At 39.8% G+C, this 18,297-nt stretch overlaps 1 protein-coding gene across 6 annotated transcripts in view; it reads left to right on the forward strand.

The window, feature by feature from the left end:
- The window catches only part of N4bp2 (NEDD4 binding protein 2), a 70,326-nt gene that overhangs the window by 17,626 nt on the left and 34,403 nt on the right, over positions 1–18,297 (forward strand). The window contains exons 3-9 of one of the 6 annotated variants that reach the window (XM_026784958.1): positions 1,494–1,558; positions 3,461–3,716; positions 7,064–7,317; positions 7,420–8,225; positions 9,702–9,826; positions 12,190–12,278; positions 17,291–17,367. In XM_026784958.1, the coding sequence (XP_026640759.1) occupies positions 3,488–3,716; positions 7,064–7,317; positions 7,420–8,225; positions 9,702–9,826; positions 12,190–12,278; positions 17,291–17,367 (1,580 nt within the window). In that variant the 5' untranslated portion in view covers positions 1,494–1,558; positions 3,461–3,487. Of the gene's footprint in view, positions 1–1,493; positions 1,559–3,368; positions 3,717–5,537; positions 5,629–7,063; positions 8,226–9,701; positions 9,827–12,189; positions 12,279–17,290; positions 17,368–18,297 lie in introns of those variants that run through there. The other 5 variants (XM_026784961.1, XM_026784957.1, XM_026784956.1 and 2 more) reach the window with 5 other exon arrangements.

Consider the following 18,297-nt stretch of genomic DNA (forward strand, 5'->3'; position numbering starts at 1 on the left):
TTTTTTGGAGCCTGTCCTGTAACTAGCCTCGAATCCACAGAGATCTGCCTGCCTCTGCCTCTGAGTGCTAGGGTTAAAGGTGTACTGCCACCGCCACTTGGCTTTTGTTTTGTTAATACTAGGAATTGTATTGATTGACTTTTCAAACATTTAAAAATGCCTTAGTCTTAATAAATTGATGCATTGCATTTTTATGTAACTAATGTACCTTAAGTGGTTAAAGTTTACATCTGAAGTGTCCAGAGGGCTCTGTGTTGGGCTTAGCTGGTGGACATAGACTTTGAGAGGTGATTAGCTCACAAGGGCTTTCTTGTAATCAATGGATCCGTTCACTGGTTCATAATTTGGCCTTAACTAAAGAGGATGGAAACTAGGAAGTAGGTCATGGTTGGAGGAAGTAGGTGCTAAGTAGGAAGGCAGCATCCGATTCCTAGCACTCTCAGTTCCTCCCTCCGGGAGCTGGCAGAAAGCATCTCTCTCGCTGTTGCTGCTGTCTGATGTGCCTCACCATAGGGGATAGCAGTGGAGCCACCCATCCACAAGCTAGAACCTGAAACCGTGACTCAGATAATTCCTTTCTTAGTTTATTGCAAGTATTTCACAGTGTCAAAAAAGTGTACCTTAAAAAAAAAAGTGTACCTTATCTGCTACTTTTTACTATACGCTTGCATTCGTGAGATATTCCTATAATTGACAAATGTAGTGTTTTACGGGTTTTGTTTTCATGACTTGGCTCTCTGACCAGTGAGCCCCAGGGCTTTCCCATCTCTTTCCTTCCCTGCTCTAGGATTATAAGCAACTGTACTGTGCCTAGCTTTTTATGGGGTTCTGGAGACTGAAGTCAGGTTCTTATGCTGGTGCCCCAAGCTTTTTACAGATTGACCTATCTCTCTAGCCCCAAGACTTGGTCTTTTTGATCTGTGGATCAGTTAAAAGTATGTTGCTCATATTCCAAGTGTTTGAAGATTTTCCTCTTGTCTTTATGGATTTCTAGTTTGTCTAGTTTGTCTCTTTGCAGTTAGAGGCATACATACTTTGTATGCTCTCGATTCTTTGAAGCTCGTTAAGACTTGTTATGTCATGCAGGCTATGGTTTATCATGGTAAACTGTGCATTTGAAAGGAATGTCTGTTTTGCCACTGTGGAGAGGAATGTTCCGTGAGTGTTGACTAGATCCCTAATTGTTGGTGTTGTTGTTCTGTCTTCTTGGGTATTGTCTAGTTGCTCCACAAATTGCTGTCAGTGGAGTATTGAGATCTGGACTGAAGTGAGATTTGTGTACTTTCCCTTTTAGTTCTATCAGTTTTTTTTTCCTGTTTGTAGTTGTTTTTGATGCATAGATATTTAGTGTTGTTATATTTTTTCTGGTATATTGGCCCTTATTATTACACAATGACCTCTTATTTCCCGCTGATAATCTTTCCTCTGAATTCTACTTCTATCTGATATAATATATAAAAAGTAATTTTTAATTTTAATTAATTTAAATTTAGGCACATGTGGCTCGTGGCTGTCATTACTGGAAGGTGGAGGGAGCTATGACACAGTTTAATTAAAGGTAAATTTTATAGTATGTTAAACGATGTTATGGGGACTGAGGCAGAGTGAGTGGGATATGGGACTGAATTGGATGGTCAGGGAAGAAATTCTTGACTATGACACTGAAGAGGGAACAATTTCAGAGTGAGAATTATATGTGCCTATGTATACCTTGTGAAGAGGACATATCAAGGGCTGGCAGGGAGGCAGGCAAATGTATGAACCTGAGCTTTACTCAGAATGGCCTGGAAAACTACTTGAGAACTTAGAGCAGCCCCTGATCCAAGCTGACTTTGGCTTTGTAAAGATTACTGTGGCTGATGTGTTAAAAATAGACTCTAGGGGACTGTGGTGCAGTGGAGACAAGTTAGGGGATAGGAATGTAGGAGCAAGATAATGGCTGCCAGACCCAGTAGTTAGGGTAGATTTTGGGAAAAATATCAGGGCCTTTAATTTCAGAGGTTATCATCTCTTTAAAACATCTGAAATTAAAGATTATTAATTTTAGAGATGTTAAGTTGGAGATGTTTATTAGACATACCGAAGCAGAGAAAACAAGTAGACTGTGGATGTACTGCAGATCCACAGGTCCCTCCCCTTGTGGAACTTACATCGTCCTGGATATGGATAGTAGACACATTGGTGAATAAACACAGTGAATGAGTAACGTACTAGAGATAACAAACAGGAAGAAAATCCAAGTAAGAAAGGAAGTATGTTTTTTGTGGAGAGTGTGGATGCTGCTCATTTAGTAGAGTGCTTGCCTAGCATACATGAAGCCCTGGGTTTTGATCGTGGCACCACATAAAATTGGAGGTGGAAGCAGAAGGATCAGGAGTTTAGAGTCATACTAGGTTACATAGGGAGTTCAAGGTCACCTGGGCTACTGAAAAGATTTTCTTGTACTGAATTAACAGTATGGTCCCATTTGAGTAATAATAAGGTGGTGAGAAACTCTGTCTTACAGGTATCTGTTAGAAAAGTAGACAGAGGGACCCTGAGTGTGAAGGATCCCAGATGGGAGCGTGGCTGAAATGCTTGAAGAGAGCAGAAGAGCCGGGAGGCTAGATGTGCTTCCAGTGGCAAGAGCAAGGGAACAGTTAGGGGCAGGTAGTATCATGATGGCAAGTGTCTGGATGACAGGCTATTTTAATGGTGCTCTGTCCTGAGTGAGATGGGATAGAAAATTAAGGACAGTTTAGCAGACGGAAAGTGTCATCCAATCCATGGATTAAATGTCACTGCTTGTGTTAAGTAGACTGGAAGAAAAAGAAAGGAAGCAGGGGGATTGGTTAGTGCAGGCTAGTAGAAAGTCTGATAGTTAAGTCAGGGGTGATGGCAGTAGAGGGGATAAGGAGCACACTTTAGGAATTGCATTGCCAGGTTGTCTTTCCACTTGGATGAGAGGCAAGCATAATTCCAAGATTTTGACCTGAGCATCTAGAAGGGCAGAGTTACATTAACGGAGATGGAAATACCAGGAGAGCAGGTTTGAAGGGAGTGATTGGGGTACAGTCTTAGGTATGTTAAGTTTAGGATGCCTGTTAGATATCTGAGTATAGGTGTTCAGTAGGCATTCTGGTAATGTTTATGGGCCTTTTTATGCTTTAAAATTAAGTAAAGATATTAAAACAGTACATTTATTATTTAGAAATATGTTACACTATATTGTTATTTTAATTTTTAGCATGTTCAAATCACGACAGCTGGAGTATTTTGGAGATAAATTGATTTGTTTTTGGCTTTACTCTCAGAGTGGTGCTAAGAGTTAGTCACACATAGGTGTTCCGTCTTAGAAGTCTGAGTGTTTTACTTGCTTTCTATTTTAGGTCCTATTACTACTGGATTTGCAAGATTTTAATATGAATTTTTCTTTGAATTATGATTTAAATATCAAAAATCTTTAAATTTTTTTAAAAAGGGAAATATTTTAGTTTTGGAAGTCAGAATGCCAAGGAAAAGGAAAAATCTTGGGGGAAATCCTTTGCGGAAGACTGCAAACTCTCAGGAAATTGTCGTATCCCGTGTTGCTAGTCCTGAGGAGCCAACCACTACTCTCCCTTCCATGTGTGAGACAAAAATTGCTCAGGAAGAACTCTTCACCAGTATCTCAGAGATGTTTTCTGCTCTGGATCCTGATGTAGTGTATTTGATGCTTTCTGAATGTGATTTTAAAGGTGAGAAAAGTTTAGTTTGAATCCTTTGCATCTTATAAGAAGACTTCATGTTCTATACCATGATGAATAGCAATGCAGAAAAATGATATTATTTTGTTTGTAATGTGTTAAATATCTCCCATGTACAAAGGTACTAAGTTTGGTATCACTAGAGATGTGTAGATAAAGATGCTTTCTACTATAAAGAAATGTACAGTTGTAGATGTAAGATGCATGAATACATATATGTTCTACATTTCATTCTCTCTTACCTCCTCTAGTCAAGGTGTTCTTGACATCTTTGAGTTTGTTTTCCTAAGTTGTTATTGAAAAATAATAGTATGTATTGTATATGTGTTTGTGGTGAGGATTGAAGGTTTATTTTGTTGTCTGATAAAGACTTCCGTATAGTATGCTATAAATTACCTGTAATAAGTTGTTTAGAAGTATGTTTGCAGGCAAAGAGAACACTTAGTTGTCTGGGTGGACAAAAGTTAATATTATTTTTGGCTATGGTTGTAAGATAAAATCGTTGTAGATTTGAAGGTTTTGCACATGCCTGGTAAGCTTACATTCTAAGTTACTGTGTGAGCTGTAATGTGAGCATTTCTCTCCTGTTATGATCTATACCAGAACCCAGGTTTCATTGGTGCTCGGAAACAATAGCAGGGAGTGTGCTGTAAGTGACTAACACACCTGTTTCCTAATTTTATTGCCTTTAAGTTTGATTTCTTGAACATACTTGTAGAACACAGTTGGGAATTGCCGCCATGTTATCCTGTGACCTAACAAACTCATTTCTCTTTTTCAGAATCTGCCATAGACCTTTTTTATAAACACTTGATGTTATGAGTACTTTGATTAATAGCATTGATGGCATTTTATGTTCTGCTTTTTAAAACTCAATATAATGGGAAAGTTTTCAGTGCTCTTATATATTTCTCTTTATAACAAGCTTTATGTATTTCTCTTTGGTGGTTTCTTAATGCTTCAGTGAGTTGTATTCTAATTTATTTTATTTCTATCTAAGTTTCTCATTAATCATCATTATTATAAAGAATATTTCACTGAAAATTGTATTTTGTTTCTTTTGGCTTTTCTTTTTAGCCCCAAAGTTTTACTTCTTGCAGCACAGGTTAAGAATAGTTTTCTGGGCCTGGAGAGATAGCTCAATGGTTAAGAGCACCAACTGTTCTTCCAGAGGACTCAGGTCCGATTCCCAGCACCTACATGGCAGCTCACAACAGTCTATAACTCCAGTTCCAGGGGACCTGACACCCATGGCAAAATATCAAGGCACATAAAATAAAAATAAATAAATTAGACAAAGAATAATTTTCTGGTCTTGGAACTATACTGCTAAATTAGCAACCAGTGAGGTATGCCAGAATGTAACACTACCACAGCCTTCTTAGCCTTGTGAAGAATTATTTTAAGGTTTCAGTGGTAATAAGATTGTGTCTTTTCTTAACTTTTTAAAATAAAGAATAATGTTGAACATTTGTATATTTGAGGTTTTCTCATATTCTATTAATTTAGTTTTAAGGTCATTTTTATATTATGGTTTTAATTTTTCCAGCAATCTTTTTAATGATAATTATCTCTGTATCTTGGTATATTACTTTATACTGCTTTTCATTATAAATATGCTACTTCTCTAGTTGATCTCTTTGTTTATCTACCATGTTTTTTTATTTTTTGTTTTTTTTCTTCTGTTTGCTTTTTTCCCCTCTACTTTGTTTTAGTGTTTAGGGCTTCTTGTCTTTGTAGTTTTTCTATATTCTCCTAACTGACCTCTCTGCCAGGCTTGCCCCTCCAACCCCTCTTTGTTTTTCTCTTAAGGGAACATTAATTGGGTGCTTGCTAGGTGCCAGTCCTTGTGCACAGCACTTTTCATGGATTTTCTCATTTAATCCCCACAACAACCTATGAGGTAGGTACTTTTATTATCCCCTATTACAAACAAGAGAGTCAGTTTAGGGAAGTTAACTAGCTTGTTTGAAGTATCATAGCAAGCATGTAGAGATTTCAGTGATGGTGTTCTGACTCCAGAACAGAGCTGTGTCCTATGTGCTGTGCCTTTCCATGTTTAGCTTCCTTAAGACAAAACAATATAAAACAGAAACATAAAATAGAAAGGATCTCCAAATTTCAAATGCTTAAAAATGACTTTCTTTTCTTGTGGTGCTGATGTCAGACCCAGGACCGCAAGCGTTTTACCCAGGCTCTCTGCCACTGAGCACTGCCCCTAGCTCTCACATGTTTGAAACCTAATGGCTCTCTTATTTGTGTTGCACCAAGAGCTCAGCATTGGAGTCAAACATACCGACCCTAGTTCTGTTACTGTGTGACTGGGGTCCAGTTTGTAATACTTTTTTGAGCTTCATTTTCTTGATGCTTTCTAGGATGATAGGTTTTAAAGTATTAATTGAAGACCCAGTGAGGTGATCTGTGTAGTGCTCCTAGCCAAGTGCTGAGGCTGGTAGTTTCTCTTCCTCGCATGGCATTCAGGACCTCTCTCAGTTGTACCCAGTCTTCTCCAGTTTTATCTTCCTCCATCCACTGCACAGAACCCTATGAGCTAACTCTCCAAACCAACTTCTCTGAATACTTGAAACAAGTTTTATATTTTCTTTTCATTGAGACAAGTTCTCACTATATAGCCCTGGCTGTCCTAGATCCAGGCTGACTTTGAACTCAGAGAGATCTGCCTGCCTCTGCCTCCTGAGTGCTGAGATCAAAGGCAGTTTTTTATTTTCAAACTTGGCTTTAACTTTTGCCCTGTTTGGCAACTTGATTTTTAATCTTTTAAGTGCCAGATCATATACTACTTTATGTGAAATCTTTCCGTATTCTTCTATCACTATAGTATTTCTACGTTATTAAAAGTACATTGTTTATATTATGATGTAATTATATTTTAATGTAGATGTCTTTATAGTCCATTTAAACTTTATAAAATCATTTGTATTAAAAATATGTCTTAATTTTTGTAGCAAGTATTTCTGATTCATATTTTTTATATTGTTAAAAACATAGGGTGAACAATGTAAATGGATAGGTTTACTAAGAGAATACATACTTAAAATTCTTTATCCTTAGTAGGATATCCAGTAGGTAAAAAATCAGTTGGGTGAGTCAACTGATTTTAGAACCTTTATAAATGACCCTAATATATATAGTCTGTTTATCAGAAATTTTTAATTGGTAGTAGTTTATTAGTTTGAAAGAATATCGTTCCATGGCTTTGTCGCTGATACTTCTCTAATGTAGATTTTGATTTGTTAGAGTAGTGTTAATTTTCAAAAGATTGATACATTTTCAGTGTGTATATGTATTTTGTTGTTGCTGTTATTGTTCTCATGCAGTTGAAAATGCTATGGACTGTCTACTAGAATTATCTGCCACTGATGCCAAGATGGAAGAATCGCCTTCACAAACTTGTGTTGCTTGTGAGGACAAGCCAGTTGCATCAGGAAGTGCAGCAATGGACATGCGTCCTCCTGAAGAAGACAGTGAAGATTCAAAACTGGATTCATTTTTGGATATGCAGCTAACTGAAGACTTGGATTCCTTAATACAGAATGCTTTCGAGAAATTGAACTCTTCTCCTGATGACCAAGTATATTCATTTTTGCCTTTGCAAGATGCTAAGAGTTTTAATAACCCTTCTACCTTTATGAATTCAGATTCTAGTGGTATGACTTCTGTTCTTTCTGTACAGAATACGGGCTCAAACAATGAAATTCTCCAGAATTCTGCTGCTTCACTAGGTTCAAACCCACTGACTTCACCTTCAGTTTTGAATGAGTCTGAAAGTTTTACCAAGGGTAGCACGCTGGCAGTAGACGGTGGCTTCTCAGAAGATTCTCCTCTCAGTGGCTCTTTAAATCCAGCAGATGACTCTGTTGTAGGTTCTGGCAATTTTAGCCAAAGACAGAAAGATCTTTTAGAACCCAAGTGTCCTAGTACACAGTGTCCTCAAGCCCTTGTAGATTTGGGTACCAGTGAACCTCAGGTTCCTTCAAATCTTCCTCTACAAAATCCAGGGCTTGATTTACCAGGTACAGATGGGGACCGGAAATCTGCTTCTGTGCCTGATGTTTTTGTGCCCTCTGAAGGGTTCAGTTTCAAGCCACACAAACATCCTGAACTGCCACCAAAGGGGAAGGATATGAACTACTGCCCAGTTCTTGCCCCTCTCCCTTTACTCCTTCCTCCTCCACCACCTCCACCAATTTGGAACCCCATGATTCCTGCTTTTGACCTCTTTCAAGGAAACCATGGCTTCGTAGCGCCTGTTGTGACCACAGCTGCACACTGGAGACCTGTCAACTACACATTTCCACCCCCCATCATCTCCCATACTTCCCCAACAAAAGCATGGAGAAACAGTGAGGGGACAAGTGCTTACCAAGTGCAAGAGGCCCCGGTGTCCCAGCCTGCCAGGAAGAAGACCACATCTTATGTTGGCTTAGTTCTTGTGCTTCTCAGAGGGCTACCGGGCTCAGGGAAGTCCTTTCTGGCAAGGTATGAGGATTTATTGGCATTTTTAAGGAAATACGATTCATGAATTTGTACTGCTAATATGAATGTACAGAACACTTTGCTAAACAGGTGGTTAATAACTCAAGTTATTTATTTACTATTTTTTCTTTTAAGATAGTAATATTCAATAGCCGGGTAGTGGTAGCACGCACCTGCAGTCTCAGGTGGTAATAGGGGTCAAACTCAGGACCCTGTGCGTGGCAGGAAAGCATTCTACCAATTGAGCTACATCTCTTGCCCCAGTAATAGCAATATAAAGTAATTCAATGTTACTTATATTTTATATGAAAAGTGTCCATATAAAATCAGTTGTAGCAGTTGCTTGGGAATGGTAAAAGAAGTAGTACTTTAACAGGTGATAGATTGTAGAGCTGGGTTTCAGGATCAATGCCAAAGTCTAGTTTTGAGAGTGGAAATAGAAGGTTTTTTTGTCACAAAACATGAACTATATTGTGGGAGTCTGGTCCATAACGTTACGTTAGCATTAACATGTGATATGAGGAAAATCTGATACAACAGCAAGGTTTTTAGATTTATTGGAAAGGTCATGGATGGATTTTTTTTAAAATTAACTTTCTTATACTGTAAGGGTAGAAAGCAGAGGAAGTTAGGAGTTGATTCTGAAAGACAAAGAAGTTGAGAGAAGCTGAAAGGGTCCCCATAGTGTAGTTTCACCTTCTTTCCCTTATGTGCGTATGTGTTTGCTTAGGTATAGGCCCATGTGTATTTGCAGGTACGTGTGTGTGGGCATGTTTGGAGGACCAAGGTTGATTTGGGGTGTCTTTCTCAATTGCTTTCCACCTTTTTCATTGAGTCTCTCAATTGAACTCAGAGCTTGCTATGGCAAGTCTGGCTAGCTAGCTTGCTGCAGGTATCTCCTGGCTCCACCTTCCAAGCACTGGAATTGCTAGGGGCTGCCATACCCACACAGCAGTTTTCATATGTCCTGGACATCTGAATACTCTTCGTGCTTACATGACAAGTAGTTTCTACTTGTGCAGTAGCCATCATCTCCCCAGCCTATGGGTACAGCTTTATTTAAAGATAACTCAGGTAGGTGCATACTTAGACCAGGTGTGCTGGTCATGTGCAGGTCTCAGCTCTTGAGAGGTGAAGACTGCAAGACCAAATGTTCAAGGTCACCCTTAGTTAGTTTGAGGTCAGTAAGTTTGAGGCCAGCCTGGGCTGCATGAGATCCTGTTTCATAAAACAAAACCAAATTGTATTTCGGAATAATTTGTATAAAGCAAAATAGACCTATCTTGGCTCAGGTGTTTTTTTTTTTTTTTTTCTCGAAGAGTTGAACTTTTGCTTAAGACAATTTCCAATGTAATTTATTTGAATTTTTATTGCTCCTTTAAACATTATTACTTGTGTTTTTATTTGAAGTATGACTATAAAAGAAGAGAGAATTCTGGAAAGAAAATTAATGAAAATAATCCCTTTTGTCATTCTTAGGACTTTGCAAGAGGATAACCCAGGTGGAGTGATTCTTAGTACTGATGATTACTTTTATATAAACGGACAGTACCAGTTTGATGTAAAGTACTTAGGAGAAGCCCATGAGTGGAACCAGAATCGAGGTAAGAACAGGGGTGAGGGTCTGCATGCTGTTAAAGTAGTAGGAAGAGAAAATTTTCTTTAGGATTTGTTTTTTGAGAGCACTTAAAAGAACTTTGTTTACTTACGTCTTGTGGTGCTTACTCATACCACACAAGTGTGCTGCCGCTGAGCTATAGCCAGAGGTAGAGGCAGGAGGATCTCTGCAAGTTCGAGACCAGCCTAGTCTGGCCTATAGAGTGAATTCCAGGAGAGCCAGAGGCTATGCAGAGAAACTCTGCTTCTGAAAAACAAGACAAACAAACAAAAATAATTTGTAATTAAGATAAATCAGGATAATCCCAGCATTTGGGAGGCAGAGACAGGTGGATCTGAGTTTGAGACCAGCCTGGTTTACAGAGTGAGTTCCCGGACAGTCAGGGCTACACAAAGAAACCCTGCCTTGAAAAAACAAACAAACAAAAAAGAGTTTGTAATTTAAAAAAAATTAATTATTTATGCACATGAGTGTGCTGTTTGCTTGTATGCAAGCATGACAGAAGAGGGCATCAGATCCCATTATAGATGGCTGTGAGCCACCGTGTGGTTTCTGGGAATTGAACTCAGGAGGAATAGGTAGTGCTCTTAGCTACTGAACCATCTCTCCAGTCCGAGTTTGTAATTCTTTCTTTTTTCTTTTTTTGTAATTCTTATGTTACGTTTTGGGGCACAAGGACATGTGTTCAATTCCCATCCCCCTCAGATAAGTCAGACAAAGCAGTATGTGTTTGTAATCTTAGTGTTGGGGAAGTAGGGACAAGGATGGTCTCTGGGCCAGCCAGTCTGGCCAGATTGGTGAATTCCAGGTTTATTGAGAGACCCTGCCTCAAAAGTAAGGTAGAGAGCTATTAAGGACAGCACCTAAACTGGGCAAGGTGGCACATGCTATTAATCCCAGCACTAGCACTGGGAGGCAGAAACAGGCAGATTTCTGTGAGTTGGAGGCCAGCCTGGTCTACAGAGTGAGTTCCAGGACAGCCAGAGCTGTTACCCAGAGAAACCCTGTCAAAAAAAAAATATATAAAATTCAACATGGTCTCCCTTCCCCTTCCCTCCTTTCCCCTCCTCTCCCCTTCCCTCCCTTCTTTCCCCCTCTCCTTTCCTCCCCTCTCCTTTCCTCCCCTCTCCTTTCCTCCCCTCTCCTTTCCTCCCCTTTCTCCTCCCCTCCTCTTCTTCTCCTCTCCCCTTTCTCTGTCCCCACTTCTATTTCTGTCTCCAATTCTTCTCTTTGAGTCAAAGTCTTGCTGGGAATCTAGGCTGACTTTAAACTATTTATCTCTTGCTTCATCATCCCTGTCCCATTTCTGAAATGGAACTTGACTCCCTCCCTCCTCCCTCATCTTTTTCTTCTTTTCTTCTTAACTGGGTTGGACCCAGTTAAGTGTGAGGCAGGCTCTGTCTATTACTAAGAGCAGTAGAGGAAGACCCTGAGGTCTTGCTTTGGCTTCCTCATGAGTGCATGAGTATGCACATGCACACTTACCTGCCTCTGCCACACAGACTACATGCATACATATACACACATACATACCCATCTGTCTGTCCATCCATCCATATACACATGCACACACAACAAAAAAGTGTTGTTTTGTGGGCAAATAATGAAGTATCACATCCGTGACTTTTAACTATGAAATTAAGATTAGATTTTTTTAAATTAAGGTTATACTTAATATTATTTTTGTTTTTTGAGACAGGTTCTCTCTATTGTGTAGCTCTGACTGTTCTGGAACTTGCTTCTGATACAGTCAAGGGATCTTGGTTGAAATTGTTTCCTCTGTCTATTAAAGAATAAAAAGGCAGAAAAATCTGAAGTGCCACAGGCTGCAGCAGAGACTCCTCAAGCACCCAGCAGAAAGGCGTTTAATTAGCAGTGAGGAAACACAAGTAACTACAGGCACACATAGAAAAAGATCCTCTGCAAAGCTGAGAGGGGACACTGGAAGCAGAAAAATCCATCTCTTCTCTAGGACTGGGGTTGTCAAGGCCTCTGAAGAGTTTTCCTCCCCTAACTTAGGGTTGATCAGTTTGAAGAAAGCCAGGATGGTTGGTTGACTCAGAACTGTCCTGAACAGGCCTTGAACTGGTGAACCAGTCCATCAGCAGGGGCCTACTGGTGGCAGACGAAAGCCTACAAAACTTGGTTTTGAGCTGTCAGGCTTTTGTCTCAACTCAGGAGGGTGAGGAAGAAGCTGGCCATCTTGGAAATTTATGACCTTTATTATTACCTAGCCATGACCTCTTTCTTTCTCTGTCTTTCTTCCAGGGAGTCTAACTCCTTGACTTTCACCACCATTCCCACTCTATTTAATATTAAAATGATGTCATTTTGTATTGTATTTTTCAGCAAAAGAAGCATTTGAGAAGAAGGTATCGCCAGTAATCATAGATAATACAAACCTTCAAGCATGGGAAATGAAGCCATATGTTGCTTTGGTTTGTACCATAAGTTTGTATTATTGGGTTTGGAATCATTGAGGGAATGTCAATCTCACAGGTGAATCTCCAACACTGCAGAATGTCTTGGTTTGCCTTGAACCGAGTCTTAGTCTTCGGTGGAATGGGAAGAGTAAGACAGCCAGACTGAGCTTCTCTGTGAAGCTAAGTTTACTCAGCTTTAAGATTCTGATGTTCAAATGTTACCCTCTCTTTTCCTCTGCTCCCTACTATAGAATCTTCTAGGTGTAGCACTGTGCTTGGTATATAGTAACATTATTGACTAAATCCGATAAGGGAAGCTTTTGTGACAGCTTGCTTGCTTCCTTCCTTCTTACCAGCGAGTGATGTGTGTGATGTGTCCTCCATTAGTAGCGCATGCCTTGCAATTGGAAGAACTTCTGCCTCCTTAGTTGAGTGCATATTGGAGTTTTCCTTTTACATCCTCAACATATCCAGATTGCTATTTATATCATTTGGTTTACTAAAGGGTCTGCAGCCACTCAGAGATTTGCCAGTCTCACAGTTAATAAATTTTAACAAAAAAAGAGATTTTTATTAAATACTGGCCAGGACCATGGATACTGCCCAGGTCCATACCCAAGTCTCATGCTTAGAATGCAGCTCCAAATTACATTAGTCAGGTTTATAAAGGCAAAACTCACAAGGCTAGTTCTGCCTTCATGCAGTCAGAGGCAAGACACATCCTGTGTACTCCTGCCTATATAAAGCACACATCCTGTGCAGTTGGTGCAACTAACCTTGTTTATAGATGTAAAACACACGGCTTGATATCTTATGTGAACATCAGCCCCCAGCATTTTAGGAAGTTACCTTGGGCAAGTGGGACTTACAGGTTAGAGGCATTTTTGTTTTATAGATCTCTTAAGCATAGTAATTTAAACTAAAAAAATGTAACATTAGCCATCAGGTTTAGTGCACTTGAACTCTTTTTTAAGTACAATTCTTTACCTTTCTGGGAAAATGTGTCTTGAAAGCCGTGCATGGTGCTGAAACACCTTTAATCCCAGTGCTAAAGGAGGCAGAGGCAGGTAGATCACTGAGTTCAAGACCAGCCTGGTCAACATAGGGAATTCCAGGAGAACCAGGGCTACATAGAGAGAGACTGTCTCAAACATCCCTGCCCTCCCAGTGTGTTTTCACTGTAGAAGCAGTGGATTTGATTTTAGTTTGTTGGAAGCAGAAATATACTTTGTTTTCTAGCTGTCTACTAAGATGCTCAGTGTTGGGATAGGCTTACAGGACTGCTCTGTAATCTTCCCATGTTTTCTGTAGTCCTCTTAGAAAGTTTTGTAATGTTGTCTTTCTGTATTTATTTATGCTTGTCTACATTCATGTGAATCATCTGTGTGCAGCAGGTCACAGAGACCAGAAGGGCATTGGATCCATGGCACTGGGGTTGCAAGTGGTTGTGAGCCACCATGTGGGTGATGAATTGAACCTGAATCGTCACCAGTTCTCTTAGCTGCTGAGCCATCAATCCAGCCCCAACACTTAATTTTTTTTAAGTAGAAAATAAAGGGTTCAAATTGCTTTGTTTCTGATGTCCCAGTTATTTTTATCTTCTGTATTTTTTTTTTTTTTGGATAGGTTATCAGTTCATAACCCAGGCAGCCTTGAACTATTTTGTCTGTTTTAGCCTCATATGTACTGGAATTACAGGTGTGCTCTGCTCTACACAACTCCCCCCCCCCCTCTCTCTCTCCTGTCCTCTCCTGTCCTGTCCTGTCCTGTCCTGTCCTGGAACTCGCTCTGTAGATCAGGCTGGCCTTGAACTCAGATCTGCCTGCCTCTGCTTCCTGAGTGCTGGGATTAAAGTTGTGTGCCACCATTGCCTAGCTTCCCTTTTTCTTTTATGATTGAAAATATAAACACTGTTGCAAAAAAGCCAAAACGAAACAAAATAAAAAAACATTCTTTTCCAGTACTGATTTCTTGGCTTTTCTTAATTGTACTCAGAAGTGTATAAGAGACCCCGCTTCTCACAGAGTGTCAAGTCAAACTCATTTGTTTTCTCATAAAGACTTGGATATAAGATGAGGCTAGATCTGGAGTGTTAGACAAAAGACCAGTTCTCAGGCACTACATTTTGAGCAAAGGCATGGATGAAAAGGACAGTCTAGTACCATAAAACAAATAAAGAAAATAAAAACTGGTGATAGTCTTGTCTTCTTTTTCTTTTTGGTTCTTTAAAACAGGGTTTCTCTGTGTCCTGACTGTTCTGGAATTCACTCTCTATATCCAGGCTGACTTTGAACTCACAGAGATCCACCTGCCTCTGAAAAAAATAGCTGGAATTAAAGGCCTATACCATGACCTCTTGGCCACAGACTTTTTTTTTTTTTTTTTGAACAAAAGGGATCTGGTAAATAGCTGGTACATGGAAAGTAGAATCTGATGAGACAAACAAGTGGATGGTATTTATTTATTATGGAATTAGTTCAAAGAAAGAAAAGGTGCATAGTGTCTGAGAGGGAATTGCCCAAATCAGTTATTCCTGAGGGAGGATTAGTTACAGTGTAAAAATGCGGTGGTTGATATGTGTACTACAGCCACGCTAGAGCTCTGGAACATGGAATAAGCTGTTGTTGGCAGCAGGTTTTAAATAAAACTGACATTGAATGAAAATGAGGACATTATTATTCCATGATGTGGTTGGGAGAAGGTGGCATCATCTATGAGGGAGAGAACAGCCAGAGGCACCTGGAAAAGTTCAGACTGAACTGGGCCAGCAGAATAGACCAGGACCACGAGAAGAGAAGAAGCCAAGAGGACCAAGAGAGTGAATGGGAACCAAGAGGGCACCCAGCCAAAATGGTGGAGTCCTATAGAGAAGCTGAGCCTCTTGGTTGGAGAGGTTTAGGATAGGGGGCAGGGTAAGAATTGCTGGGAGGAACCACAGATGCTGAGTGAGACTTGCCCCAGTTTCTTTGGAACCTGACAGGCGTGTACATATTTGATAAATATCCAAACTTTAAAACAGTGCCTAAAGTCCTTTTCCTAGAGAGAAGTACCTTTAATAGTGCTTTTGAGAATCTTTCCAGATGTTTTTCATGCATGGACAAATTTGTAAATAATTTATTTTCTCCCAAGTGAAAACTGTTTGGCTTACTTTCTTATCAGTTTATTTTAAGGGATGTTCTCATTCTCTCATTTAATATAGGATTTTAAAAATGATGTGTTTGGGGCTGGAGAGATGGCTCAGCAGGTTAAGAGCATTGACTACTTTTCCAGAGGTCCTGAGTTCAATTCCCAGCAACCACATGGTGGCTCACAACCATCTGTGATGGGATCTTTCCCCCTCTTCTGGTGTGCATGAGGACAGAACACTCGTATACATAAAATACACAAATAAGTCTTTAAGCCAGATTGGTGGTGGCACCTGCCTTTAATCCCAGCATTTAGAAGCCAGAGACAGGTGGATCTCTGAATTTGAGGCCAGCCTGATCTACAAAGTAAGTTCTAGGTCAGACAGGGCTATACAGAGAAACCCCATCTTGAAACAAAACAAGATTTTATTTTATGTTTATATCCTTATTTATTTAGATAAATTCATATCAGTAGCCAGACCTTTTCTATTCTTTGCTACTACAAATAATAGTGAACTAAATATCTTGGCATACACATGTTTTGTTTATATCCATGTTTGTTCTGTTTATACAACTATCAGTAACAAAGTTTTGGAACTAAATTGCTGAGTCAAGGAGATTGTGTAAAATTGCATTTCCCCATTACAGTTTATTCCAATTCTTTTTTTGGTTTTTTGAGACAGGGTTTCTCTGTGGCTTTGGAGCCTGTCCTGGAACTAGCTCTTGTAGACCAGGCTGGTCTCGAACTCACAGAGATCCGCCTGCCTCTGCCTCTCGAGTGCTGGGATTAAAGGCGTGCGCCACCACCGCCCGGCTTATTCCAATTCTTACTTCTGACTCACTTCAGCCTTCTAAGGTAGTGTCTTAGTGTGAGTTTCTATTGCTGTGAAGGATACCATGAGCACGACTGCTCTTATAAAGAACATTTAATTGAGGTGGCATCTTACAATCAGAGGTTCAGTCCATTATCATCATGGTGGGGAACATAGTGGCCTGCATGCAGACATGGTATTGGAGAAGTAGCTGAGAGTCCTACATCTTGGAGGCAACAGGAACTGAACTGAGACACTGGGTGGTATCTTGAGCATATGAGACCTCAAAGCCTGCCTCCTTCAATGAGACCACACCTACCCCAACAAGGCCACACCTCTTAATAGTGCCACTCCCTGTGGGGGCCATTTTCTTTGAAACTCCCACAGGTATCCCAGGGCTGTAGAGTGAGCCAGGAACCCTAGGAAAAGGATAAAAGTTCAGCTAAAGGAGACAGAACCACTCAGAGCCTGATGTTGTGGTGCTTGTAATCCCAGTTTTTCTACAAAGTGACTTCAAGCTAATTGAGGCTATATCTCAAAACAAACACCCCCAAAACAACAGCAGCGCAAACCCTCCCAATAATCCTTGCTGTCTCTCTAAGACAGTAGACTTTTTAAAAATATTTGTTTGCTTGTTTGTTTGTTTATTAATGTATACTGCATGTATGTTTGTGCAGGGATGCCAGATCTCTTGGAATTGAAGTTACAGACAGATGTGAGCTGCTGCATGGGTGCTGGAAACTGAATCTGGGTTGTTTGTAAAGACAGCCAGTGTTCTCAGCTGTAGAGCCATCTCTCCAGCCCCAGCAGATAGAGTTTTGATCTCCTGACTAGGTCATCTCTGAGGGTTTTTTTTTTTTGGAGGAGGAAAAGGTTTATTTGTATTATACTTTCTTTTTTATTTATTTATGTATTCATTTAAGATTTCTGTCTCTTCCCCGCCACTGCCTCCCATTTTCCTCCCCCTCCCCCAATCAACTCCCCCTCCCATCTGTGAGGGTTTTGTTTCTAACATGATACAGTTTGCAAACATTGCATTTAAATTTATGGAAAAATTATATACGTTCTTTTTTGTCTTTTCCATATGCAGTCTCAGAAGCATAAATATAAGGTCCTTTTCCGGGAACCAGACACATGGTGGAAGTTCAAACCAAAGGAGCTTGCAAGGTAAAACTTGGAGGTTTTTTGACATGGCCTTTTATTCCACAACAGTGACTGAAAGTTTATTGTGATTGTTTTTTCCTTTATAAATGATGAATGAAACAAATGTGATTAGATTTTGGCTTGACCACTTACAAATTGGTAAGATTTTTGTATTATGTATGTTTTATCTTATTTAAAAAGAATTATTTTAAAGATCTTTATGTGTGTGTGTGTGTATATGAATGGGTGCAAGCACACTCATGTGTCACATCACTTGTTCAAGGTCAGAGGAGAACTCTGGAGTTAGTTCTCTTACCCCAGTGACAAAAAATTATCATCAGGCCTTCAAGCAAGTGCCTGTGTCCACTTGGTGGCCCTTATGCCAAGTTTTATGAAAAGTTGGGAGATTTATAATACATGGCCAAAAAATTTCCACTTGTCTTACATTGTCATTTGTGTACTTCCTTGTAATAAACTAATTCTAGAACAGACCCTGGAGTTGGTACACTTGAGCCATGTACTTGGAGTGTCTAGAATTCTTAAAGTAGGAGGGAAAGGTTGCAGATATTTCGGTCTCCTACCCCAACTCGTTATCTAGGTGCTTGTCTTGAATTCAAAATATGTTATTTAAGAGATGAACATTCACTGGTCTTGGTGGTGCACACCTTTAATCCCAGCACTTGGGAGGCAGAAGCAGATGGTTCTCTGAGTTCCAGGTCAGCCTGGTCTACAGAGTGAATTCTAGGACAACCAGGGCTCTGTTGCACAGAGAAACTTGCCTCAATAAAACCAAAAAGAAAAAAAATAAAAGATGAGCATTCGTTGTTTTTCTTCTGTGCTGTGTATTCTTTTAGAAGATTTTATGTAATTTTAGGATACTTTTTTGTAATAATTTTCATACTAACTAAGACAGTCTGACCTTAATATATTCACAATGTTGTATGACCATCACTA

Source organism: Microtus ochrogaster, linkage group LG1 (assembly GCF_000317375.1).
Source record: "Microtus ochrogaster isolate Prairie Vole_2 linkage group LG1, MicOch1.0, whole genome shotgun sequence".
NCBI classification, from domain to species: Eukaryota; Metazoa; Chordata; class Mammalia; order Rodentia; family Cricetidae; genus Microtus; species Microtus ochrogaster.